Here is a 25,022-nt window from a genome sequence, read left to right on the forward strand (position 1 = left end):
AACAGACAGAGATACAGAGAGTGGAAGAGACAGAGAGAGTTACAGAGTGAGAGAGACAGTCAGAGAGAGAGGGAGGCAGAGTTAGAGAGAGAGAGAGAGAGAGAGAGAGAGAGAGAGAGAGAGAGAGAGAGAGAGAGAGAGAGAGAGAGAGAGAGAGAGAGAAACAGAGAGAGAGTGACAGAGAGTGGGAAAGATAGAAAGAGAGATCTACAAAGTGAGTGAGGCAGAGAAAGAGAGACAGAGTCAAATAGAGATACAGAGACAGTGTCAGAGAGACCGAGCGGGAGACTCAGAGAAAGAGCGATAGACAAAGTCAAAGAGAGAGCGAGCGACAGAGAGAGATACACAGAGAGGGGGACAGTGTCAGAAGAGAGACAGGGTCAGGCAGAGTAACAGAGTGGGAGAGTTCGGAGTCAGAGAGAGCGAGCTCCGTCTTGAAGATCAGCGAACAGCAGGAGGTGCCAACTCCCTCGTGGGCCGCGCGTCTCCTCCACCGGCTCTTTGGTGAACGGGGGGCTCATTACCGCCCCTTTGTCTCTGGCTCATCCCACCCCGACCTCACATTACCCGCGCGTCCTTCCTCGTTTTGGCTCAGGTCATTTCCCCGCCGCCGTGCCACCACTCCAGGCCGTCCCATAACGGATTATGCGGTTGAATCGAGACGTCAGCCGGTGGCTGGCTGGCGACGGGCTCCTCGGCTGTCCTGCCCCCGTACATCCCTCCACGCTCCAATTTAGATTCCTCCGCTCCGCTTGTCACGCAGAATCGCTGCGCTGGCAGATTTATGCAGGGGCCCTGGCTTTCAGAGCACACACTTGCCCTGTGGTTATCTGAGGATGTATTAATAACAATCATAATGAAACAGTGTTGCGGTTTCATCACATTCACGGCCCCGAGATTTGTGGGTCTCGCCGACACCCCGATCCCCGGGAGTGAGGTAAGGGAGTCAATTAGTCAGCGATGGAAAGACAGCCATTACTCAGCTATTCACCAGCCCGTTTATATAAATCAGCCGTTATCACGTCTTATGCATCCGCCAATCCAGTAAATAAGCGCCTGGGTGCCTGAATGAAAAAACGGGCGTATTATTATCTGACAAGACTTAATTTATTAATTAGCTTAGTTGAATTGCAGTGTAATAATTAGCATGGCAGGGTGCTGTGAACACAGATATCAACCCAGACGCATCCTTTCATTTAATCAGATTAGCTGTGTGGTCTCTACGTTCTGCAGCCAGCGGGGAAGAGGGAAAGGGAAGGCGAAACCTCCTCTGTGTTTCCCCGAGGTTTCGCTTGCTGTTTGCTTACCTCTCCTGATCCATTATTCCGGCCCCCTTCCGTTGCTCGCTGCTCAGTGCACACAGAGGACAGGGTGAGCGCAGCGGCTAGGCTTAATGTCAAGTGTTTTTTTTTTGGTGTTAGTTTGGTTGTTTCAATGAATTATTCACAACAAGGGGGTATCAGAAGGCCGCTCGACAAACACCGGCTTGGAGCTAACTGCCTCGCTGCAGGGAGGGGGGCCGTGTGTGTGTGGGTGGGGGGGGGGCGCCCCTCCAGGAGAAGGATCCGTCCCCCCTGCCGTCTCCCCTCCTCTACTGGCCCCCCCCACGGCCCATCATCATCCGTCCTGCCCACACCCTTTGTCCAGAATCAGTTCTCCCTTTTCTCCTCATCCTTCTCCTCCTCCTCTCTGCATCCCTTCCTCCCTTACTCTTCAGTTCCATGCACCCTGCTCTCTCTCTCTCTCGCTATCTCTCTCTCTCTCTCTCTCTCTCCCCCTCTCTCTCTCTCTCTCTCTCTCTCTCTCTCTCTCGCTATCTCTCTCTCTCTCTCTCGCTATCTCTCTCTCTCTCTCTCTCTCCCCTCTCTCTCTCTCTCTCTCTCTCTCTCTCTCTCTCGCTATCTCTCTCTCTCTCTCTCGCTATCTCTCTCTCTCTCTCTCCCTCTCTCTCTCTCTCTCTCTCTCTCTCTCTCTCTCTCTCTCTCTCTCTCCCCCTCCATCTCTCTCTCTCTCTCTCTCTCTCTCTCTCTCTCTCTCTCTCTCTCCGTCTCTCTCTCTCTCTCTCTCTCTCTCTCTCTCTCTCTCTCTATGTCTCTCATTCAATTTCCCTTTATCTCTCTTTTATCATCTCTCTCTCTCTCATGCTTTCTCTTCATCTCTCTCTCTCAATCTGTCCCGCTCTCTCCACTCTCTCTTCCTCTCCCAATACCCCTCTCTCTCTTTTCCCCAATCCCTCTCTCTCCATATCTCCCTTCATCTCTCCAACCCTCTCCCTCTATATCTGCTCTCTGGCCTTGTGAAGACGAGGCTGTCCCCAGTGGGCCTTCAGTAATGATTGCTCCGGCGCCACTTCAAATGGACGCCGGTGCGTCGAGAGCATGTGAGGCTCAGTGCCTCCTTCCTCCTCCGTCCCGCTACATGGCTGGTGGTTTCCTTCTACACCTTTTGGTTTTGATTAGCCTCTTGGCGGCTCTGTGTTCTGCTGTCATTGAAAGAGACGAGGGGAGAGAGAGAGAGAGAGAGAGAGAGGGGTAGAGGGAGAGATGGGATGGAGAGAGAGGGAGAGAGAGAGAAACAGGCAAAGAGGAGAGCAATAGAAGAGAGAGAGAGGGGTAAAGTGAGAGATGGGATAGAGAGAGAGAGAGAGAGAGAGAGAGAGAGAGAGAGAGAGAGAGAGAGAGAGAGAGAGAGAGAGAGAGAGAGAGAGAGAGAGAGAGAGGGAAAGGAGAGAGAGACAGTCAGAGAGTTATGTGTTTACTCTATTGTATTTTACAACTTCAACAATCACTCCTACATCTATCAGCCAATGTGAAAGGGTCACAAGATACACACGGAGAGGGACAGGGCGGCGACGGCAGAGACAGGATGAGGACATACAAAACAAACCTCCGTAGCTCGTAAGCCGTGGAGCCGTCCCTCCACCTGAAACACATCAAACACCGACCCACTCTGAGTCCTCCGCCAGTCTCTGTCTCTGTCTGGAGAAGCGTACAGGTAGTCAGAAGATTAAAGACAATCACAACACGGCCTTCAAAGAGCGGTGTGTGTAGCTTGGTAAAAAGCGTCTGCGCTTGTAATCAATGTCTTCAGTGACGGCGTAAAAGGCCGCTGTCTGAACCCGCATGCTAATAGAGAGATAGCGAGTGTGAGTGCTTTATCGTCTGCCGTTCTGTGGTGGGAGATGTATCGGGGGGTTGCTCCTGTCCTCGGGCCATGTGAAATATGTGGCTGGGCTGACACCGGCGTGGAGATAAACGTGGCTGCCTCGCGGAAGAATGAAATGAAAAGTGTTTGACTGCTGGTGTTGGAGGAAAAGAACAGAAACCTGAGGTAAATGGAAGCTTCAGAAGCACAACGCCTGCGATACAAAGGAGAATAATCTGTGGAAAACAAACGCTATGGATGAGAAGGAAACACCTCCTTTGTTTCATTTCACGTTAATTTAATCAAAGGATTTTATGGTTATTGTTGACATGAAGTCATGATGGAAAAACACGCACACACACACAGACACACACACAAATAAACAGTCACACACACACACAAACGCACACACTCACATACACAGACACACACACACACATCATGACATGAAGTCATGATGGTAAATAACGTTGCTCTGTTTCACTTGTTAATTTGAATAAATCCATGCCACCATGAGGTCTGCACATAACTGAAGCACAGAAATAGCTTGCTAAATAAAGAATTCCCTTTGAACAGTGTTTGACTTTGATTCCATGCACTTATAAATGCGTGGGTGTGCGTGCATTCTTTTAAAGTACACGTTCTTCCGTGCAGATTCTATGCAGAGCTCAGAAAGAATAGTATCACACCTTGTGTGACACTATTTGTGTATGTGTGGGTCTTTTTGTGAGTGTGTTTGTGTGTGAGGTTAAGTGGGCGTGTGTGTTAGTCCACACGTAGAGGTGTGTGTGTGTGTGTGTTAATTTTTGTGCATGTGTGTGTGTGCACGTGCGTGCATGTGCACATTTGGGCAGCCGTGCACATTGTGGGTAGCCTGGTCCTACCAGACTATCGTACTTCATTTCATTTGTACAGAGAGTCTGGCCACTCTCCATTGACAAACATTAACTCACTTGAAGGCGCGTGTCTGGTAGAGACAAAACTATTGGATCTGCCCAGTGCCACTCTGGATCTGCCATAACCAATTGCTAACGTTTGACTACAACTGAAACTAGCGCACAACCTCAACGTCATTGTTCTCACCCAATCCCTCTGTTGGTTAATTGGACCGGCAAAATTTTGCCGGACAAAACGCGTTAATACACCGCAAACCCAGACGCAGTACTGAAGGGAAAGGAACATTGAACGTAGGCGAGAGGAGCCAGGCTACATTGTTGGAGCATGTCTTACGTAATAGCTGTGTGTTGGGTTATCTGGATGGCATATTGCTGCAGGTGACTCATTTTGTCGCCCTGTGTGTGTGTGTGTGTGTGTGTGTGTGTGTGTGTGTGTGTGTGTGTGTGTGTGTGTGTGTGTGTGTGTGTGTGTGTGTGTGTGTGTGTGTGTGTGTGTGTGTGTGCAGGTGTTTGGGGAGTACTACCACTTCAGGCATCACGGTGTGGAGAAGAGGTCCCTGTCCGGCCATAGAGGGACCCACGTTCGACTGCAGAGCGAGCAGCAGGTATGCCTTTCTGTCTCTCTGTATGTTTGTCTCTCTGTCTGTCTGTCCGTCTCTCTGTCTGTCTTGTTGGTTGTCTGTCTGTATGTCTGCTTCCCTGTGTGTTGCCTTGTTTCTCTGCCTGTCTCTCTGTCTTTGTGTCTGTGTGTCTCTCGCTCTGTTCTCTGTGTTTGTCCGTCTGTCCAGCTGTCTGTCCGTCCGTCTGTCTGTACGTCTGTCCGTCTATCTGCCTGTCTGTCTGTCTTTCTTAGTGTCTTTTTGTCTGTGGGTCTCTCGTTCTGTCGCTAGTTCCCTGTGTCTGTCTGTCTGTTTGTCAGTCTGTCTGTCTATCTGTCTGTCTGCCTGCCTTCACTCAGCTTGCTGCAGTCTCTCAAACCAGCAGGGAGAGGCAAAACGGCTGATTGTATTTCCTATATTAAGGGCTGTGAGTTTATCAGGGCGTAATAACATTACTGTCAGTGTGGATCCTCCGCTGCCTACCAAACCGCCCGTCCATCCAGCTCCCAGACACCCCTGGGTGATGGATGGAAATATGTGAAATGGCTTTTCTGATAGCAAACAACAAGGGATGTGTGCGCCTGTCTTGTTGTTGTGTATCCGACTGCGTTTGAGTTTTCTGCTCCACCTGAATGTAAATGTCAGCGGAACTCAGGAATCAAGAGCTCTTTCCCCTCGACCAATCACATCAGACTTCACGAGCCCCACTCTGCTCCTGGGATCGCTCCATCATAAATGCCTCAGATCTAGTTTCCTCCTCACCCTTTATCTGCTAATTGGTTGTAGAAATAGTTTGACTTGCATATGTAACCACGTGGGATGTGGTACAGTTGCACATTTAGTTGCAACGTTCTACCACATTAAACAGAGCGGAGGACATGTTCCACCGCACACGCTGGAACGATCACAGAAATAGATGTATAGTTGGCAGGCAGGCCTGTCGCTGTGTTCGCTTTATGATGAGCACACTACAATAGGTATACGTGTCCCTTACTCGAAACCACAGGCCATCTGCTGCAATTCATTTGGTGTAACCCGATGAATGTGTCATCTCTACTGAATGAAAAGGCATATTTCTCTCCTCCTCTCCACGCTGAGAGCCAGCGGGTGATGAGCGATCTGGCGCATACTGACTGCCTGCTGCCCCCCTAACACACGCACACACACACACACACACACACGCACACGCAAGCACACACACACGCACATACGCACACACGTACAAGCACATACGCAGGCACACACACATACACACACGCAAACATAAACACTCACACACAGACACATAAACACTCATACACACACAAACCCTCCAGATGAATGCAACGAATGTGTCTTCTTTGCCGCTTCACCACCGCTGTGCTACCCATCATGCATCAGGATGCAGGGGTTTTTCATCCTCAAGGTTGCAGCGTACCTTATCACACTCTCACAAATCAGTCTTCTAATCTCAAGTCTGATGGCAGACGCATGCAGATCTGACGTGTAAGAGGGCGTGTGTCATTCTTTCACTTTATATTTGTTTCATAATGTGGCCGGAGGCGGGGATCTGTAAGCTCATTATAGGAGGAAGTCATCCCAGCCTCCATCCTCTCCAAATCACCTCTCCTGCCCTCGCCCGCCCCCCCCCCCACCGTGCCGAGTCAATCGGCTCCACCACAACCTCCCCCGCCTCCATCCCAGCCATCACACTCTCCGCCTGGGGGGGGGGGGGGGGGGGAGACATTGCTAGCCATGCAGATTCCGTCCGTTCGGTTCAGAGTGGCAGATGGCAGAGCGGCAGGTGTTCGGGGGGGGGGGGGGGGGGGGGGGGGCATCTGTAGCCAGCCCAGCCCCTCACCTGGCAGGGGGGCCTGAGGGCCACAGGTGCCACCGTCTGGCCCCGTGCTCCGCGGCGGCGGCGGCGGCGGCCCTCCGATGCGACAGCAGCCAGGACCCCGGGACGTCATTAGGGGAGCGTCTGTGACATTCAGCGGAGCGCCAGAGGAGCCCGAGGTCGGCCGGAGTGAGGCGCAGTAACGAGCCGGGAGCCAGGAGCTCCTGTGCGCCGCTCCAGCGCCTGTCGGAGGCTGACGCGCGCGCTCTAACTGCAATAACATTAGCGGGGCGGCGCAGGAATCGATCGCAGCGAGCAGGCAGAGGAGGAGAGATCCAGGCTGATCCAATATGGCTGACGACGGAGACGGCGGGTGTGTTGGAGACGGATGAGATAGCATGGGGCCGGTGGGTGTGGAGGAGGAGGAGGTGGAGGGGGAGGGAGGTGGAGGAGGAGAGCGAGTTTATACTCGGAGATGTGGCAGCCGAGACGGTGTTGGTGTGGGAAGGGGTGGGGGGGGGGGGGGGGGGTGCGCAGGTGTTGTCCAATCAGAAGCGCTTTGGGAGACGTTGAAGTCTCCCTGATTGGAACTTGGTGGAGTGGAGCCGGGATGTATTGATTTCCCCCCCCCGCGAGTTAAATGAAATGAAAAATACTGGAAGACACTTTCCAAAAAAATTAAAAATAAATCCTCCTAAATGCATCCCCCTCTGAGATTAGGCCCATGCTCTCATCTATTATGCATTAAAGATAAATCCATTTACCGTTCATACACTTTGACTCTTCATTTCACGAATGAGCTTGTAATTGAAAGAAGGCCATTTGTTCAAGTCACCCACAGCTTGACCCCAGACCTTCAATTCTGAAGCACTATGATGATGATGGCAACACACACACACACAGACACATACATACACACATTCACACAAACACACACGCATACACTCACAAACACACATCATAATCTTTCCCAGCCGTGAGGCACAGTGGCACAGACAAGGAAGCAAAAGAGCCTGTGTGTGTGTGTCGGTGTGTGTGTGTGTGTGTGTGTCGGTTTGTTTGTGTGTGTGTGTGTGTGTGTGTGTGTGTGTGTGTGCGTGCGTGCCTGCCTGCCTGCCTGCCTGCCTGCCTGCCTGCCTGCCTGCATGTGTGCGTGCAAACACATCTGTTTATGCACATGTCCAATGTAATATTGCGCAGCTCTGGTTGAAAGTGATTCCGTATCCCGTTCTATAAAGGAAGGGAAAGCCGTCTGCTATTCAGAGAACAACACGTCCTCACTGCTCATTTGTCAGCCCATTGACAACTTAGTGTAAGGCTTTTAATCTTAGTCTGTCTGTCCATCTCTCTGCGTCTGTCTGTCCCTCGCGGCTCCATGCTGCTCGTCTGTGTGAAGAGGCAGATTGCCTGTCTGCTCTTTGTGGATTCATATATTCAGTCGTAACAAGCCACACATGACAGCAGCCTCGCCCTACATTCAAACTCTTAGGAGATGCTGGTGCTAAAAAGTTTATGGCCTGGGGAGGATTATAGACTCACAGATTCCTCTTATTGGAATCTGATTAGAGGGCGTAATCACAGGCGAATCACAACGGACGATACAATCACAGGGTTGATTGTAAGCGGGCCGTGATTGGCTCATGTATAGGATCAGGCATCTGGCTGATTAAATAATTAAACTAAACAATGGGGAATCACCGATGTTGTCGGTTTCACAAAGCACAATGTTTACGTTCATCCTCAACCGTCGGGGAACTCAATATTGTTTTGTTTGTTGTCAATCTGTGGACGTGTTTCGAGTAGTTATAAAAAAGATATATATTTGATTTTGTTTAGTTCCAAACCTTAAAAGATAATGATCATGATAGTGATTATCATGGTGTAATGATAGTGTTACGATGTGTGTGTCCCATTTTTATACATTTGCAACTCTTGGGACAAATCTAATGTCATGTTTGAAAGACGAGTCATGACAATAAGTATTAATGAATCCATGCCCCCCTTTTCATCTATAATCGACCACTGCCTCTTCTCTGTTGTATTATTCATATTTATCTTCAGACTGTTGTAATCATTCTGCCTTCGCAGTGACAGCGCATTCACGGTGTCCGTTCATTTCCTTTTAAAACCTGACCCCGTTGCCCTGGGATGTCTTCACTGCCGTCTTCATCTTCAGGCAGCACACGAGAGAAGGATGTGTATTTTTAACATAGCTAATGTGAGCAACAGGAGCCCAAAGCACACCCTCGCTCCATCACACAGAGAGAGTGACTCAGGAGCCAAGGTCTGGTTTTTCTTCCAGGCTTCCCACTGGATCTCGTTCCGTGGGAAGCCTATTTTGGGGCTATTTGTCTTTTGGTTAGTGAACTACCAAATGGGTTGGGAGTGGAAGTTGGCAGTGAGATTGTTGTTTGGATGAGAAATGTTAGCATATCCAGCCCCACCTGATGACTTTCACTTTCCGATCCAAACACATATTTGAATTGAGTTTGCCACAAAAAAACATTGAATGCAAATATTAAATTCACTGTTTGAGCATAAAGCAGACACACTTTCAGCCCACGTTTGCGGAAATATCACAGTGGATCTCTCAGCTCGTAGCCTATTATTCAGAATCAATTAAGCCTTCTTTATGTGCTGTAACAATGACTCTGCGGGGGGGCGTCAAAAAGTCTTATGCTTCCCAGAATGAAACACAGAGCCCCCCAGGGCTGCTCTTGGAGAACAAACAGCCGTCTTATTGAGTTCTTGCAACCAATTCAAACGTCTTGTAGTTGTTTGTGTAGGACACCACTTTTACCCACCGTCAGTGTGCGGACCTGTGGAGAAAGCCCTAGTTTCTCTGGTAAGTACCAGTCCTTCATCTGAGGAGGGGAAGTCTACTCCAGCTCTTTGGATTCAGGGGCTATGCCGGGAGTATGGGATGAATTAAAATGGGCTTCAAAGTATGGTGAATCGATCAGACAAAGTCCCTTGTTTTTCTCTCCCCCTAAGCCCCGTCAAGCAATCGGTAGATAATATAGAGAGTACTATAACAAGGGTCTGCACATCACCTGTGTTGCTGCCGCTTTCAGCCGAGTTGCTGAGGTCCGGAGGGATTATAATTCACCGCGCGGCCTCACCTTATAGACTCGGCCGCTGCCGCTGCCGCCGCCACACTAATGGGTCACTCGGCCTTCCGCACAGACGAGACAATGCTTCTTAAAAGTCTCTCTAAAAGCAATCTTTGCCTGATTATCTGTGTCGTGATTGGCCCGGCCAAAGGCGTTGATTCAAAGCACATTAAAATGCACTCAAAGGGGAGAGAGAAGTCTTTCACTCTGGAAAAGCTGGAGCGAGCAAATGACTAATTTCGAGTTGACGGATCTCTTCCGCCGTAGTGAAGAGGAGGACATTGCTAAAGAAAGAAAAACACAAAAACACATAAGAAACGACTTCTGTTTTCAACAATCTGTTATGTTTGCTCCCCAATTCCTGAGCTACTGATACCTCACCATCACTCCTACACGCCCACGTCCTGCTAACCAAAAGCTCTTGTTCCATTCAAGCTCATAGCATCCACCCAGCCTCGAGCAAACACACACAAACACACACACACACACACACACACACACACACACATCCCTCCCCCGTGTTATTGCTTCAGACCCACAGCTGAGGTTCTTTTAACCCTTTACCTGGCGCCTGTGGTCCGGGAGGCAGTGCGGTCCGTCTGGAAGTTGAACCACAGTGGGCGACGATGGCATGGCCTGGTGATGGTGCTGCTTTCAGTGTGCGTCGTAGTGTGTGGCGATGACACTGGTGGTGACGGTGCTGCTTTCAGTCTGCACACATGAGCGCACACCAGTGTGCAGACTGAAAGCAGCACCATCACCACCAGCGTCATCATCGCATGCTTTGTTTGCGGCCGTCTGTGTTTTTCATGTTGTGTGTGTGTGTTATTCTTGTTCCTGTGTCAACGGCTGTATCGCTATAATCCCCTTCTCCAGGTAGTCTGGGCTGAGCAGCAGGTGGTGAAGAGCAGAAGGAAGAGGGATGTGTTCAAGGACCCCACTGACCCTGAGTTTCCCAAACAGTGGTACCTGGTGCGTACGTGCTTCGCTCACACACCCGTTTACCCGATTCTGCACACATTTCACTACTTTTTTGTCCTTCAATGCGATGCCTTTCTCCATGCTTACAGTGAAAAGCATGGAGAAAGGGTCTTTCTATGAAGAAGGTGGAGAGATTAAGCATCTTGTCTGCCAAGTAGGCCTTAATGTAGAATGATCCTTCTGCGTTGAACACCTGTGGGTCTCACCCCCGTTTCTAGCGATCATGATTCCACGCCCCGACTTGAAGTAACATTTAACCGGTTACGGAGAGACCCACGCAGTAACCGCGGTAACTTAGAGACCCGCAACGTACGCTGTGTCTCAATTCAGAGGCCGCTTCCTTCGAAGGACGCGGTCTATGAAGGTGTGGCCTTCGTAGACCGTGAAGGCCGAACCGAAGGCCGAACAAGCGTTTAAATGAGACGTTCTGGCCTACGGAGCATTTCCAATTTGCGTAAAAAGCACCCTTTACCTTGCTAGGTGACTCGAGCGCGTGTCTTCACGCGCTCGAGTCACCTAGCAACCCTGACAGCTGCGGTTCAAACCGGATGGCGGAAGAGAAATCCGGGAAAAGGCTGCATTTCTCGGCTGCATTTGAAGGAGACTTCAAAATGGGACAGCAGCCCTAACCTCAGTTACGTGGAGACCAACGCAGTAACCACAGTAACGTAGAAACCCACGATGTAAACACGGTAACATAGAGTCCCTACGCAGTAACCACGGTAACGTAGAGACCCAAAACGTAGCCACGGTTACGTAGAGACCCGCACAGTAACCACAGTAACGTAGAGACCCACGATGTAGCAACGGAAACGTAGAGACCCAAAACGTAGCCACGGTTACGTAGAGACCCGCACAGTAACCACAGTAACGTAGAGACCCACGATGTAGCAACGGAAACGTAGAGACCCACGACCAGAGGTGGGTAGGAACGCGCTACATTTACTCCGTTACAAATACTTGAGTAACTTTTTGGATAAATTGTAATTTTAGGAGTAGTTTTATTGCAACATAATTTTACTTTTACTTGAGTAAATATTTGAAGAAAGAACGGTACTTTTACGCCGTTCCATTTGGCTACGTGACGGTCGTTACTTTGTTTTTTTAGGTCTTTTCTTTTATAACATGCAAGATCTATTTCTATCACGTGAATATTCCTTAGCCCAAGTGAAGGAGTTCAAGTACCTCGGGGTCTTGTTCGCGAGTGAGGGTACTATGGAGCGTGAGATTGGCCGGAGAATCGGAGCAGCGGGGGCGGTATTGCGTTCGCTTTACCGCACCGTTGTTACGAAAAGAGAGCCGAGTCGCAAGGCAAAGCTCTCGATCTACCGGTCGATCTTTGTTCCTATCCTCACCTATGGTCATGAGGGTTGGGTAATGGCCGAAAGGACGAGATCGCGGGTACAAGCGGCCGAGAGGCAATTGAATAACGCCTGCAAACACACACACACAGGCACGCACGCACGCACAACGCAGAGTGGTAATCGGGAGAGTTGGGAAAATTCCCTGTGGCCCGTTAACGTTTCGGGGGGCGCCGGGTCAACGTCGCAACCAATTCGGTTTTGTCTAGAGGGGAGTAACACTGAGCGCCCCCTCCCGAAGTGGCACAGCCCAGGTCGGCCTTGAACTGCGATTGGTCAGAAAGACGTTACAGCTAATGACAACATTGAACTCTCATGCAGGCTCGAACAGAGTGACACACACACACACACACACACACACACACACACACACACACACACACACACACACACGCACACACACACACACACACACACACACACACAGTTTTTCACCCATTCCGTATCCAGCTTATTCCATGCTTAAAGCACCCAGGCTACTATGCGGCGAGCTGGGGCTCTCATGTTCTCCCCTGCGGTGTATTCCTTGTCCGCATCCCCTGCCATCCAGTTGTCATACGATTCATGCAGACTGGTTTTGAACGGCTGATTCCATGGATGTACTTTGTTAATAATGTTAAACAGTTATACGTGTATTGGTTTTAATTAATATAATTTTGGATAAACCAAATTTATTTTAATTTTATTTAAAGTATTTAATTTTGCAAAGATTTAATTTGATATTGTTTTAGTTCAAGGGTTATGCATTTTATTTTTAAAGACCTTATTTATTTTATTTAAAAGGATGTTATTTACATTATCTTTATTTTAACATTGCTGTTTTATATTTTGTTGGTGTCTATTTTGTACCGTTTGTGTTGCTCTGTTTATTTAAAAAATAAATCGGAGAAACTCAGTACTTGTACTCTTGAGTACTTGAGTAGTCTTTTCACTGCATACTTTTTTAATCTTACTTGAGTAATTATTTTTACGAGTACTTTTACTTCTACTTGAGTAATTATAATCTTAAAGTAACAGTACTTTTACTTGGGTACATTTTTAAGCTACTCTGCCCACCACTGCCCACGACGTAGCCGTGGTAACGTAGAGAACCACGGCATAGCCGCGGTAACCTAGAGACCCACGACGTAGCCGCGGTAACGTAGAGACCCACGACGTAGCCACGGAAACGTAAAGACCCACGACGTAGCCACGGTAACGTACAGACCCAAGACATAGCCGTGTTAACGTAGAGAACCACGGCGTAGCCGCGGTAACGTAGAGACCCACGACGTAGCCACGGAAACGTAAAGACCCACGACGTAGCCACGGTAACGTACAGACCCGTGACGTAGCCGTGGTAATGTAGAGTACCACGGCGTAGCCGCGGTAACGTAGAGACCCATGGTAACGTAGAGACCCACGACGTAGCCGCGGTAACAAAGAGACCCACGACGTAGCCGCGGTAACGTAGAGACCCACGGCGTAGCCATGGTTACGTAGAGACCCACGACATAGCCACAGTCACGTAGAGACCCATTGGAGACAAAGGGTGCCTGTTTGACGCAGAAGAATACATGAAGCTTCCCGGGTTAAACTGAGGGCGTACTTGGACTTGGGTATTTAACCATTCCTTTGGGGCGTCATAGCAAAGCTAACTCCTTCTTCACTATAATTTGTGTAGCGGTCTCCTTTATCTGAAACAGGTTGAAATAATATGAGTTGAACTAATAACAAAAGCGATCATGCCAGGTTGCCTTGGTACTTCCATCAGAAGTGGAAGTGCCCAGTCTGGGGTCTTTTGTAAAAGGGATTTCAGTCCACCGGCACACGATGGGGAGCTGCAGCCCGCCTCACATAATCACGAGGTAAACTAGTCCATCCAAGAAAAGAGCACGTTTACCCCTTCTTTAGCCATGTCAATGAGAAATGAAGAGTGACATGCAATGGTTTGGTTCCTGTGATTAGTACGGAGAAAGCGATCCACAATACTTTTTTTTTTAGCAGTAAGTAATCAACATGTGTTACTTCAACCATCGACAATCATTCCATATCCATAGGGCTAATGCACCAATAAATTATACAGATGATATAATAAAGTTTGCTAGACGTTTGTGCGTAAGCCATGGAAACTGACTCGTTCAGTGCAGAACGGGCGATTTTGGAAACCTTATTTAGACCTACGCTCAATAGCACCCTGCTGAAGCTTATTATGAATCCTCTCACGACCGGCCAGATAAGCGCTCCATTGAATTACTGTCTTCAGACTCTGCCCCCAGGTCTCTGCAATACTAACAAAGTTTTGATTTATAAATTAAAAGTTGCTGGATGGGTGACTTTTTTGCAAATATAAAAAGACACATCTCGGAGTATATCGATACCTCGACTCTGCGAAGAAGCGTTGCGTGTCACAGAGGTTCTGATGTGTCAGGCAGACAAATTAAACGTCTGATGTGTCATCTCGCTGCTATTCAGGGCGGTGATTGGCCTTAATCCCTGCTTTCATTTCATATTCCACTAAGCCTTTGTCTCTGCGAGTGGATTAATGGTGGGATCCACTATCCCCGGGCATAAATCACCATTTAACAGGATCGTCAAACCTCCTCTGCCGTTCAGAATTACGCCCTAATGTGTGTAATGATACCCGGTCCTTCCTCCTAAACTTCCACTCAACTGGAAGCCAGCTCGGCCGGCGCTAAGCGAACCGCACACATCACCGATGTTGGTTTGAAAGGGCAGCCAATATTGGTTCAGGAGGCAGAGTTCTGCTCTCCTTGTTACTTGTTTCGACTGGAAGAGATACTGACAATCCCGAGCTTAGCTGCGGCAGAGAAAAGGAACAGCGATTTGATTCCTATGGCTTCTCCGAACCGATTAAAGAGTGAACCGTTGGGTTTCTGATGGGCTCTGGTACTCTGAAAAAATGGACTCGTTAGGCCATTCACATATTAAAGTCTGCGTTCAACAATTAATATCAGTCCGGACTTGGGCACTCATTGATTTCCAAATACAGGCGTGGTCGTAAGTTGGTCAAAGATACATCTTCTCTTTGCTCTTTGCTGAATCCGTTTGGAGCAAAAACATATTCTCCTTTGAGAAAAGCTGATCTCCACTCATCTTTAACAACGTTATTCAGGCTATTTCAGCTAACAACAGCTTTGATCGGTCCTGTCTTGTGAACACATTTAGAGAAGGCCTTTCCAACAACGGGCTTGAGGCCTGACTAATCCACCGAGAGCAACAGAACGTTGACTCACACAGGAAGTTCAAAAACACGTCTATTTCCGTATCCACATCTGAAGCAGTGTCTCCTGTGTGTGGATCTATTCCAGTGAACTCCCTGGTTTGTAAGCCATCTCAGCGTGTAGTCAGAACCTCGGTAGGACCGACGTGTGTGTGGGCTCTACCTGTGGATGACCTCCATAACGAGGTGTACTTTTTAATTCCACGGCAGCCCCCCCGGACCGGAGGGTGTTTTGGTGAGGCTGGGTCACGGGCAGCAGAAGTGTGCCAGGGAAGCTTTGTTGCGATAGCATGCGTAGGAACGGTGTCAGCGTTAGCCTCTAGCTAGCACATTAATCTCCTTTGTTCTTGGCACCACTCAGTACTCCACCAGCGAGCGCGGCGGCCCATGGGGGGGACGGCATTGCAGGGCTGTGGAATATAGCAGAGGGAGAGACAACTCAGCACAAAATCAATGCAGGATAACAGAAAGTTATTCTGCATTCCGGCTACGATTTTTCATCCTTCAAAAGATGTTGTTGTGTGCCTCTCCCCCATTTATTAACGAGTAGGTAAATAACCGCGGCTGACAGCCCCGGGAACAGGTTGTGTACGTGTTGTTTTCACTTGGCTCCAATTAGGGCCCCCTTGTGTCAGACGCGCTGATAATCACTACCGGGGTTTAAATCCCGCTTCAGTGGTGCGGTTTTCATCCAATCAGAAAGGGGTACAACTTTTTAATCATCTCCGGTTCGCCAGAGAGGTGTGTGCTATCCTTGAGGTTTCATATCAGAAGAATAAACTGAAAAGGAGACATCAAAAAACACTTCTCACAATGGCAGCAGGACGGCCCTTGCAGACCATTAGTTGTGAGTTTGTGAATCCCTGCATGAGCCGACCTAGACTTTGATCTGTGCTCTAAAGTCAGGCGACGTGGTGAGGAGAGGTGCACAGCCTGAACCATCTAATAGCACGCCTCCGGCCCCTAATGGTTCCTTTTCACCTCCCGGCAATCTTGGTTCTAAACGCTAGCTGGGTGGGGGGAACTGATTGAGATCCCCCTGCCTTACCCCCACCCAGCTGGATTTTAGAACCAAGATGCCCGCTATAGGTGAAGATTCTCATTAGGTCCCATTAGTCCCAACTACCTGATGATCATAACATGCTTGGCGGTCCTGTTACATTCATTTGAAAGGCCTGTGATTCTGTACAGTGCGAGCAACACATCTCCCCGGGGACTCTTGTGAAGTGATGCTTTTTATACGTAGCTGAGCCGCTATTATTTATTTATTCTGTATCATTTTATTCTGTTTCTAGTTTTATTTTCCCATTTTGTGTGGCACAGAATCAGTCATCGTGTTTTAGAGCAGAATCATTTCCCTCCAGAATGCATTAAAACGCAGGCTATGTTCTTCAACATACTTCCAACAGCTAGGATATTTTTTGCGTTTCACTGGCTCAGCTGTTGATTTTAAGCTTATGCAAATGTCATGTCAGTTTTTTTATTTTCAAGATTAACTCACTTTATATCTATTTGTTTTCACTCTATGCCACCCGAAAAAATAATTAGTTTTTTAACAATGCCACTGCCATTCCTATAAACCTGCACCATTGGTCCAGAACCAACCGACATTATCATAACAACATATTATATTGACTTTGCTCCTTTTCTGTGTGTGTTTTTGACTTCAGTCCAACCCAACTAACCAGGATCTGAACACCAAAGAGGCCTGGGCAAAGGGATTCACCGGTCGCGGTGTGGTGGTCACCATCCTGGACGACGGCATTGAGAAAGACCACCCAGACCTCCGCAGGAACTACGTAAGTCCTCGAGCCCTTGAAGGGACGGAGGTCCCTTATAGTGTAAACCAGTCCACACATGAGGAGGTCCAGCAAAGCTCTGGACTCAGAGCTGGGCATCTGGAACACGGCCAGCCAACAAAATTCACTAAACTTTAAGGTTTAGCAATGCAGAAAGACTTTGGCGATTATAAATCACCCGTTTTTAGAAAGCAGTCTTCTGATTGGACGCTCTTCCACATGGAGTTCTTAAGGTCGGAGAACCCGAGCTAGACATAGACTAGCGTTAAGGTTAGCTTGTGCTAAAACATTTAGCTCTATAGGAAAACACAACTCTGACAACACCGAGACTGGAAGCTCATCACATGTGGATCGCTTCAGACTTTAATGATCGACTCTGAATCCGCCCTCAGGATCCGGAAGCCAGCTACGACGTGAACGACGGAGATGCAGACCCACAGCCCCGCTACACCCAGCGCAATGAAAACAGGTACCTCTGCCTGAGATGGGTAATGTGTTCTTATTATTATTGCGACGAAATGAACTCTGCAGCTCTTACCAGAGCTTTGACAAGCAGGTGCAAACGGATCCACGTCCTGGGACCATACATGAGATTCATGTGCTTAGATGGTTCCGGGATCTCGTTATTCAAACTCATAAAGTGCCACATATTCCTCAGAGGATGCCTTTATCCCTGTCCTATCCTTGTGATATCGACCAGATTTGTGGCTCACCAGAGTGTCTTTAATAGCCTTGGAACACGAGCTGACAGTGACATAAAACTAATACGTCTAAACACAGAATCAAATAAACCTCAAAAAGAACCGCAGAATCGTTCTTCTGTACCCAGTAAAGTTGACAGGCGCATTCAGACGAATTAGAATCCAATGATACAAAACGCATCTGAAAAAATACATCTGTGCTTCAATTGTTTACCAGTGCCCCAGGATAACTCGATCCGTGGGGAGCCAGGGTTTTTTCGCTCGCAAGCTGTTTTGCTCGCTCCAGTACGTGAACTAAGCCGGCGTGGTGACTGTGTCCAGACCACAAAGCCCCGAAGCTATTCCCACACACGGCTTGTTTATCTGACTCCTATTCACCCCCTCGCCAACTCTTGCGATGAACTTACTTGTGTGTCTTTGTGCCAGTGTAATGACAGAATGCTGAGATTCTTGCTGTGCCCCCGGGGTGAATCTTAAGCACTATCATTCCCTCCTCCTGCGCAACCTCCACCCCAACCTCCACCCCAACCTCCGCCCCCACTTCTGGGGCTCTGTCCTCAACTACAATCCAAACGGGGAGCTCCTTCCTGCCTCTAAATCGAGGGGAGGATTCGTCTCCGACCTTTTCAAGGGTTACTGCCACAGTCTCTTTTTTCCGTTTGGTCGATTATTAAATTCCTTTGTTCCCTCCTTTTCGTTCTTCTCGTTTGATAATCACAGTCAAAGGGAGGAGGAGATAAAGCGAGCTTAGAGTTTTCCATGAAACACTCGGAGCGTTTTGGAAGTATTCTCTGTTCTAAAGTTTCTCAGTCACCGCCCTAATACCCGGCTGCTTCTGATGTAAACAGTGCAGTAATTCCTCCTTTTGGTTTTCCCTGGAACTCCGTCTTTCTCCCCGTCTCTCCGTTGGGCCTCGCGTCTCCTCCCCAGGCCTGCAGCGTGGCCCCCTCGCTGATGCCCTTGCCTGCAGCGACAGCAGACAGCTTCGTGACTGTCCCTGCTCCGCTGCACCCCAGTCAGCTCTACTGATGAGGGTGGTGCTGGAGGGGTGGTGGAGGGGAGGTGGCGCTGGAGGGTGTTCCTCGAGGATGGTGGTGGGGGTATGTTGGTGCTGGAGGCCGCGGAGAACACCAAACCTTTTTTAGAAGGCGTCCTTGCTCTCGTTGCTTAGCGACGGCCCAAGATGTACGTCACTTTTCCACACAAGCGTCATTTATGTTCTATCGACCCTAATGCTGTGAAATCAAAATATTCACCTGTGCGCCGCAGGTTTTATGGAAACGCTGGGGTCGACAGTTCCGTCTGACAGTTTGTTCGTTGTCGGATTTGTAGCGCATTGATTGAAAACTGCTAAAACCCCCAGGTGTCCAGATATTGAAAAAATAAGCCCCCCCCCCCCCTCCCCCCGCAAAACTTTTTGGACCAATCGGAATCAAGCATTGAACAATGGCTGCGCTGTAAGACGATAACAGGCACACGCCACTCTGGGGGTACACGGCGTTCCAGCCCATTCAGACAGTGAACGGGATATGGAGCAGAACAGTCTTTATTCTCGTCTGAGGGACGAGCTCGCTGTCGGTAAGCAGGCACAAAGGGAGATTGAAATGAGTTTTTCAAATAAATTATAGTGTCACATAAATGCGCTGGATGTCTCGGTCCAATAGGCTTCAAGTTTTTTTTCCCCGCAATATTGGATTTCTTTGTCGCCTTCCTTCCAAGGAGGGATGAATGCGACAGGGTTTGGCATCTGGTGTTCCCCCCTATACCACCACCGATGGAAATAAGTACGGTAATACCGCTGTCAATCTCTCCCGCCAAATTAGCCAATGTCAGCCGGTTGTTGTCATGTCTAGTTGCTAAGCAACTGTCACCGGGGCCGAGCCCAGCAGACGCCAGGGTATGTAACTTGTATTAGCATAGCGCCGATGGAATGAAATACAAATTAGAATTTAGTTTTGTCGACTTTTTTCTTTTTTACTCGGGGAGCGGGAAATTTGAATTATTGCAGCGTTTGCATTCCACCCGGGCAGCGCACAAACAGAAACTCATTTCGTCAGTACTGGCGACGCGACCAACCTGACAAAAAGCAATTTGAGCATGAAATGAGAATTAGCCACATTTCCCTGGTAACAACACACTGTGTGTTACGGCCGGCTTGAGCGATGTGGGAGGGGTGTTGGGGAGGGGGAGGAGGACAATAAATCTCCAAATACAACAATATGCCAGCAGTGCTCCCGGGAAACGCTGGCCACTCCAGACTTCAAAAAGCCCCAGCACAGACCATTAGATAAATGGGTTCATCAGAAAATAAGAGGCAGAGTGGGTGTGTCTCACTCCTTCTTCTGGGGAGGCTGGGTTCATCTGTAGTGGAGACACGGCGCACTGGGTTTGATTCACATCCATTAAGAGCTGTTCCTTTGTGCTCGGATCTGGCAGCGCTGCCTGGTTTTGTTGGAGGGAGGTCGAAGCTGGCTGGCACGAGGCCTCCGCCCAAGTAAATAATCACTTTGTCCTCCATCATTGTATGTTTAAATACTCAATAAAGGAGTAATCAGTGTGTGTGTGTGGCCCGATTTAAACTGGATTCTGTTTTGTAAGTGTTGCGTTTTCATGATCCGTTGACAAGGTTTGTCCGTAGAGAAGTTTTAAAAGTGATTTGATTTGTTAACTCTGCCGTGCCGTTGCTGAACAGAATATTTCAGGTGTAAATATGACCCGAGTCGTTCATCTTAATTATGGATTATGTGCGCAGAAGCGATGAATCTTCTAGGAAACCTGAGTTCAGGTTACCTCTAGGAGTGTTGCTATCTGCCGTTTGAGTGACAGAAATCCTACGGAAACATTTTCCCTCGCCAGCATTAAAAAAAACGCTAACGTAGTCCCTAAAAAAGTCAAACGTGACTGAAACATCGAAGCCTCACCACTCTCTCTCCCTACATTTACGTCTCTTTAGTCTTCCCTTCAAAGACAAGCATCTGAGAGACAGCTGGAGCTAATCACTCCCATGTGTCTGGGCGAGATAACCGCAAAACGTGAACCTCCTCGCTGGGGCTGATCCTATTCCCCGGCCAGAAGCCGTGAACGGAAAGCGCTAGCATTCCCGCGCGTTAACGCTAATAGTATTCCTACAAAGCCGCCACCCTCGGTCAAACCGAGCCAGTATTGGCGCCCGCCTCTCTGCCTCATCGTCTCCCCCCCTCCGCGCTCACCCCTCGCCAGGACGAGTGTCTCAGAGAGGCCGGGGAGACGAAGGCCCGCTTTAGCTCTCCGTCGAGGCATTAGTGCACTTTATATTCAGCGGGAGGGGCCACCTTGTGATGGAGAGCTTGTGTTCCCTATCTTACTCAGTGAGGTAGTGGGGCTGGTCTGTGATTGAAGACGGTAATCTTGGAGCCAAAAATCTCAGAACCCCCCCCCCCCCCCCCCCCCCCACATTACAGATCACCTGGGGTCCATCAGCGTTAGCCTAGCGTCAGCGGGCTGATGAATGGGCTCTTTAAGCGTGCGTGGCAGCGGCAGGCGGCGGAGTGTGTGAAGGCAGGCCCAGAACTAAGTTAGAGATTTAACAGATCTAATTAGGTTGGGTTGCTTTTTTCATGAGGTTGCCTTGATTGTCCTTAAGACCCCGTTTCAGACGCCCCCCAAGGGTTCCGGCTGTTAGTTTTTCTTCGGCACCGGCCTTGCGTTGCAATGTGTTTTCATAATCCTGAGCTTGAGTTAACGTGCGGAATGGGCTTCTTCGTCGGTGTCCTTGCGAACACCTCATCATCCGACGAAGAGAGTGCTGCAGTCAGCAGAAGCACGCAGCCCGGCTTCCCTTGTGTACGACGTCCGCACAGCTGTGGGCAGAACAAACACAGCCCCTCCCCCTGTCCCCCCCCCCCCCGGCCCACGTATGATTAATACACCGATCGTCTCCGAGAGCACAAAAAGCTCAAAAAGTCTGCGTCGTCGGCCTATGAGGGGAAGGCAAGCTGCCCGCTGGCGTTCGCTGCAGACGGGACGCAGCGTTTCCACCGGCGGTCCGAGTGGAGAAGCATCCAATCCCAGAGTCCACACTTACTATTTGAACAGATAGGCTTAAGGGAAGGAGCTAAGCCAGGCACAAAATAACCTAATCCTTTTAGCAGCTCCCTGTATTCAGACCCATTTATTACACTACTCGGAGCAGAGCCGGGGCCCGGGGAAGGAGATGGAGCCACCAGTCACAGTTCAACATTCATCACACTTAGCGCTTTCCTTAACAAACTACCTGTGCTTTGCGAGCGCGTCTGTCGGAGAATGGATGTGCCCGTTGGTTATTGGTTTGTGTTATCAACATCAATGCTTGTGTCAGGTTCTAGCTGTTTTTGTTGATGCCATGGTCATGTTTGCCACCACGGCTAATATTTATTTATAGTTATTAAAAGAGATAGCGTTCGAAAGAAAAAAGTTAACCAATTATATTTGTTTACATTGGTGTGAGTGGAGTGCTGTAACCCTGAGATATGTGGGGAAGTCGTTGCGCTGTGGTGCGCTCTTTGAAAGCGGCTGTATGCCGAAGAGGTTTTGAAATGTTTTCCTATTTACTTAGCACGCTCCAGGAATATCCTGTTTAGAATTCGGCTAATTACGGACTTCAAAAGGAGATCCGCGCTCGCTCACAGCAGTTCCACAGGCAGCACATCCTACAGGTTAACTGCTTCCAAGCCTCTTCATTTAAAGGGCTGTAGGACCTTGACCAGAGTGTGTGTTAGCTAACAGATAAAAGCATGCACTCAACCCCCGCAGTATGCTGTGTGTGTGCGTGTGTGTGTTGTGTGTGTGTGTGTGTGTGTGTGTGTGTGTGTGTGTGTGTGTGTGTGTGTGTGTGTGTGTGTGTGTGTGTGTGTGTACGTGTGTACGTGTGTGTGTGTTTGTTTCGATGTATGTGTGTGCATGTGTGTGTACATGTACAGGCGTGTGTGCATCTATGTGTGTATGAGCGTGTGTGCATATATGTGTGTGTGCGTTTATGGGTGTGTCTGTGTGTGTTTGCACGCGCAGGCGTGTGCATGGATATGTGCACGCACATGTGAATATTTGTGTATTTGCGTGTTTGTGTATGTATGTGTGGTATTTGGTTGTTTGCATGTGTTTGTGTGGCCATTAGTCTGTATATGTACATATGTGTGTGTGCGTGCATGCATGCGTGCGTGTTTGTTAACTCTATAGAGACAGCTCAGCAGAAGGCTTTGTGTTTTAAGTGGTAAGGCCGTGTGCTGCTGTACGTTATAACCCCAGGGTGCTGCGGTGGCGTTCACACATTCAACTGGCATCACAACAGGGTGCTGCACCCCAACGCGCCACATAGCACCTCGCGCCTTCCTCCGCTCACCAGCTTCATTAGCGCCCCACCTCGTTATTCTAGAGTGCTTCTTTCTCTCCCTGAATGTCATACAAACCTTTAACTTACCATCGGCCCCCAAGGCCGCTGCTATAGTCACCCTGTCTGGGTTTTCTTTAATTTGTGTATTTCTTTCAACGGGAGAAATACAAGCACAATGCCTCGGATATCTTTTTTTCCGTTTCATGGCTGCACGACGGATGATCGCTGGGGGGTTCTGCCTGCCTGGCTACTTCTGAACCGGAGCCCATCGGGGCCTGTGTGGGGATGTCTAGTGGTGGCAAGATAGGAAACCAATCTATTTCTGAATTGCACAGGAGGTTTGAGTATAGGTACACACACACAGACACACACACACACACACACACACACCAAATAATCAGAGGTTTGTTGGGTCTCTGTTGAGCCAACACACTCACAGATTATAATGTTCAAGAGCCTACCTGAGATAAACTCTACCTCTCTCTTCGTCTTTGTCCGTCTCCCTCTCTCTCTCTCTCTCTCTCTCTCTCTCTCTCTCTCTCTCTCTCTCTCTCTCTCTCTCTCTCTCTCTCTCTCTCTCTCTCTCTCTCTCTCTCTCTCTCTCTCTCTCTCTCTCATTCTCTTCCTCTCTCTCTCTCTCTCTCCCTCTCTGTATCAATCTCCCTCAATATCTCTTTCCCTCACTCTATCATCATCACTCCCTCCCCCAGCTCTTTCCGTCTCCCCCGAAGCCTCTCTGTCTCTGTCACTCTCTCTCTCTCTGTCTTTGTGTAATGCTAGACTATTTTCTATCGCTTGCACAAAGGCCAGCCTGAGACTCTCATGTTGAGACAACAAGCCTCCTGCTGTTCTGCCAGGAATGCAAGCACGTAGAAATGGGGACATAGAACAGATCTGAGGCTTTGGCACGGTGCGGTTGGACCCACCTCGCTTGCCAGTACATACATTAGCGATGTGAAAGTGGCACCGTTAAGGCTTGAATCGGCCAAATCTATTGTCGTGCTTCAATGCGGAAACATCCGGATTTAACGTTCGTCACCGCAGATGGGAAATGTACCTTGCTCCTGGGGGAGTTCTGGGAAAGGAATGGCTTAACCCAATTCTTTGTGCAATGCATGCAAGAGCGGTTGTCGTCCTGTTTTGGTGTTTACAGGAGGGAACATCTTCAAGAGTGTGGTAAGGACAGCTTCTCCTCCACAAACCTAGAAGCATAACGACGGAACAGTAGCTGTCAAAACGAGCCGAGAGAGCACAACTGTCACTCTCAAACACAGAGGAACCCTATTCCGAGATGATCAGACCGCTAAATGTTATTCCTGTTGTAACTTTTTGTCCGATCATAAGTTTTATTTTTCGTTAAACTGTGACATTGCCGTCATAGTCGGATGTCATTGTTTATTGAGCCTCTCTGAGATTAAAATTCCATTAATTTAATCACTAGATCATTATACAAAAGCAGAGGGGGAGAAAACGCCACATTTTTCAATCAGTCTCCCCACCTCCCCACCTCCCCATCTCAGGCCCAGCTGGGCTACTTAGCCGCGGCTACGCCTGGGTGATTCATAAATAGGTGGCAGACATGATGGATTTCTTCAGAGGACAACATGGTACAAAGTAAATGGGTATAGACCGTTGGGCACACACACACATCCACACAAACACACACGCACGCGCACACACGTACACACACGCACGTGTACCAAGTAACCACACAGAACACACATGTAAACACACGATCACACGCACAAACACACACAAACACGTCTGACAAATACACACACAAACACAGACACACACACACACACACACACACACACACCTTAAAGGACGAAAGGTCGTATGCCACAGTTCAGGCCAAAGAGTTTGGATTCGCAGGTGTTTGGAATAGCAGCCGTTTGACTCATTTGGATGCAGCCTTTCCTCCATAGCGGCACAGAATGAGAGTGAGAATGGAACCTCTCTAAAGTGCTGTGATTAGAATGTAATAGCTCCTGTGAAAAATGGCATGGCACCATATGCTGAGCCTTCCCCATGGGTAAGGG

General features: G+C 48.9%; 1 protein-coding gene across 1 annotated transcript in view; it reads left to right on the forward strand.

The window, feature by feature from the left end:
• Positions 1 to 25,022, forward strand: part of furinb (furin (paired basic amino acid cleaving enzyme) b) — a gene marked incomplete in the record, with an annotated part of 78,023 nt that overhangs the window by 39,124 nt on the left and 13,877 nt on the right. Inside the window, 4 exon segments of the mRNA XM_030366918.1 lie at positions 4,547 to 4,645; positions 10,445 to 10,540; positions 16,804 to 16,932; positions 17,325 to 17,401. Coding sequence (XP_030222778.1) covers positions 4,547 to 4,645; positions 10,445 to 10,540; positions 16,804 to 16,932; positions 17,325 to 17,401 — 401 coding nt within the window.

Source organism: Gadus morhua, chromosome 9 (assembly GCF_902167405.1).
Source record: "Gadus morhua chromosome 9, gadMor3.0, whole genome shotgun sequence".
In the NCBI taxonomy this organism is placed as follows: Eukaryota; Metazoa; Chordata; class Actinopteri; order Gadiformes; family Gadidae; genus Gadus; species Gadus morhua.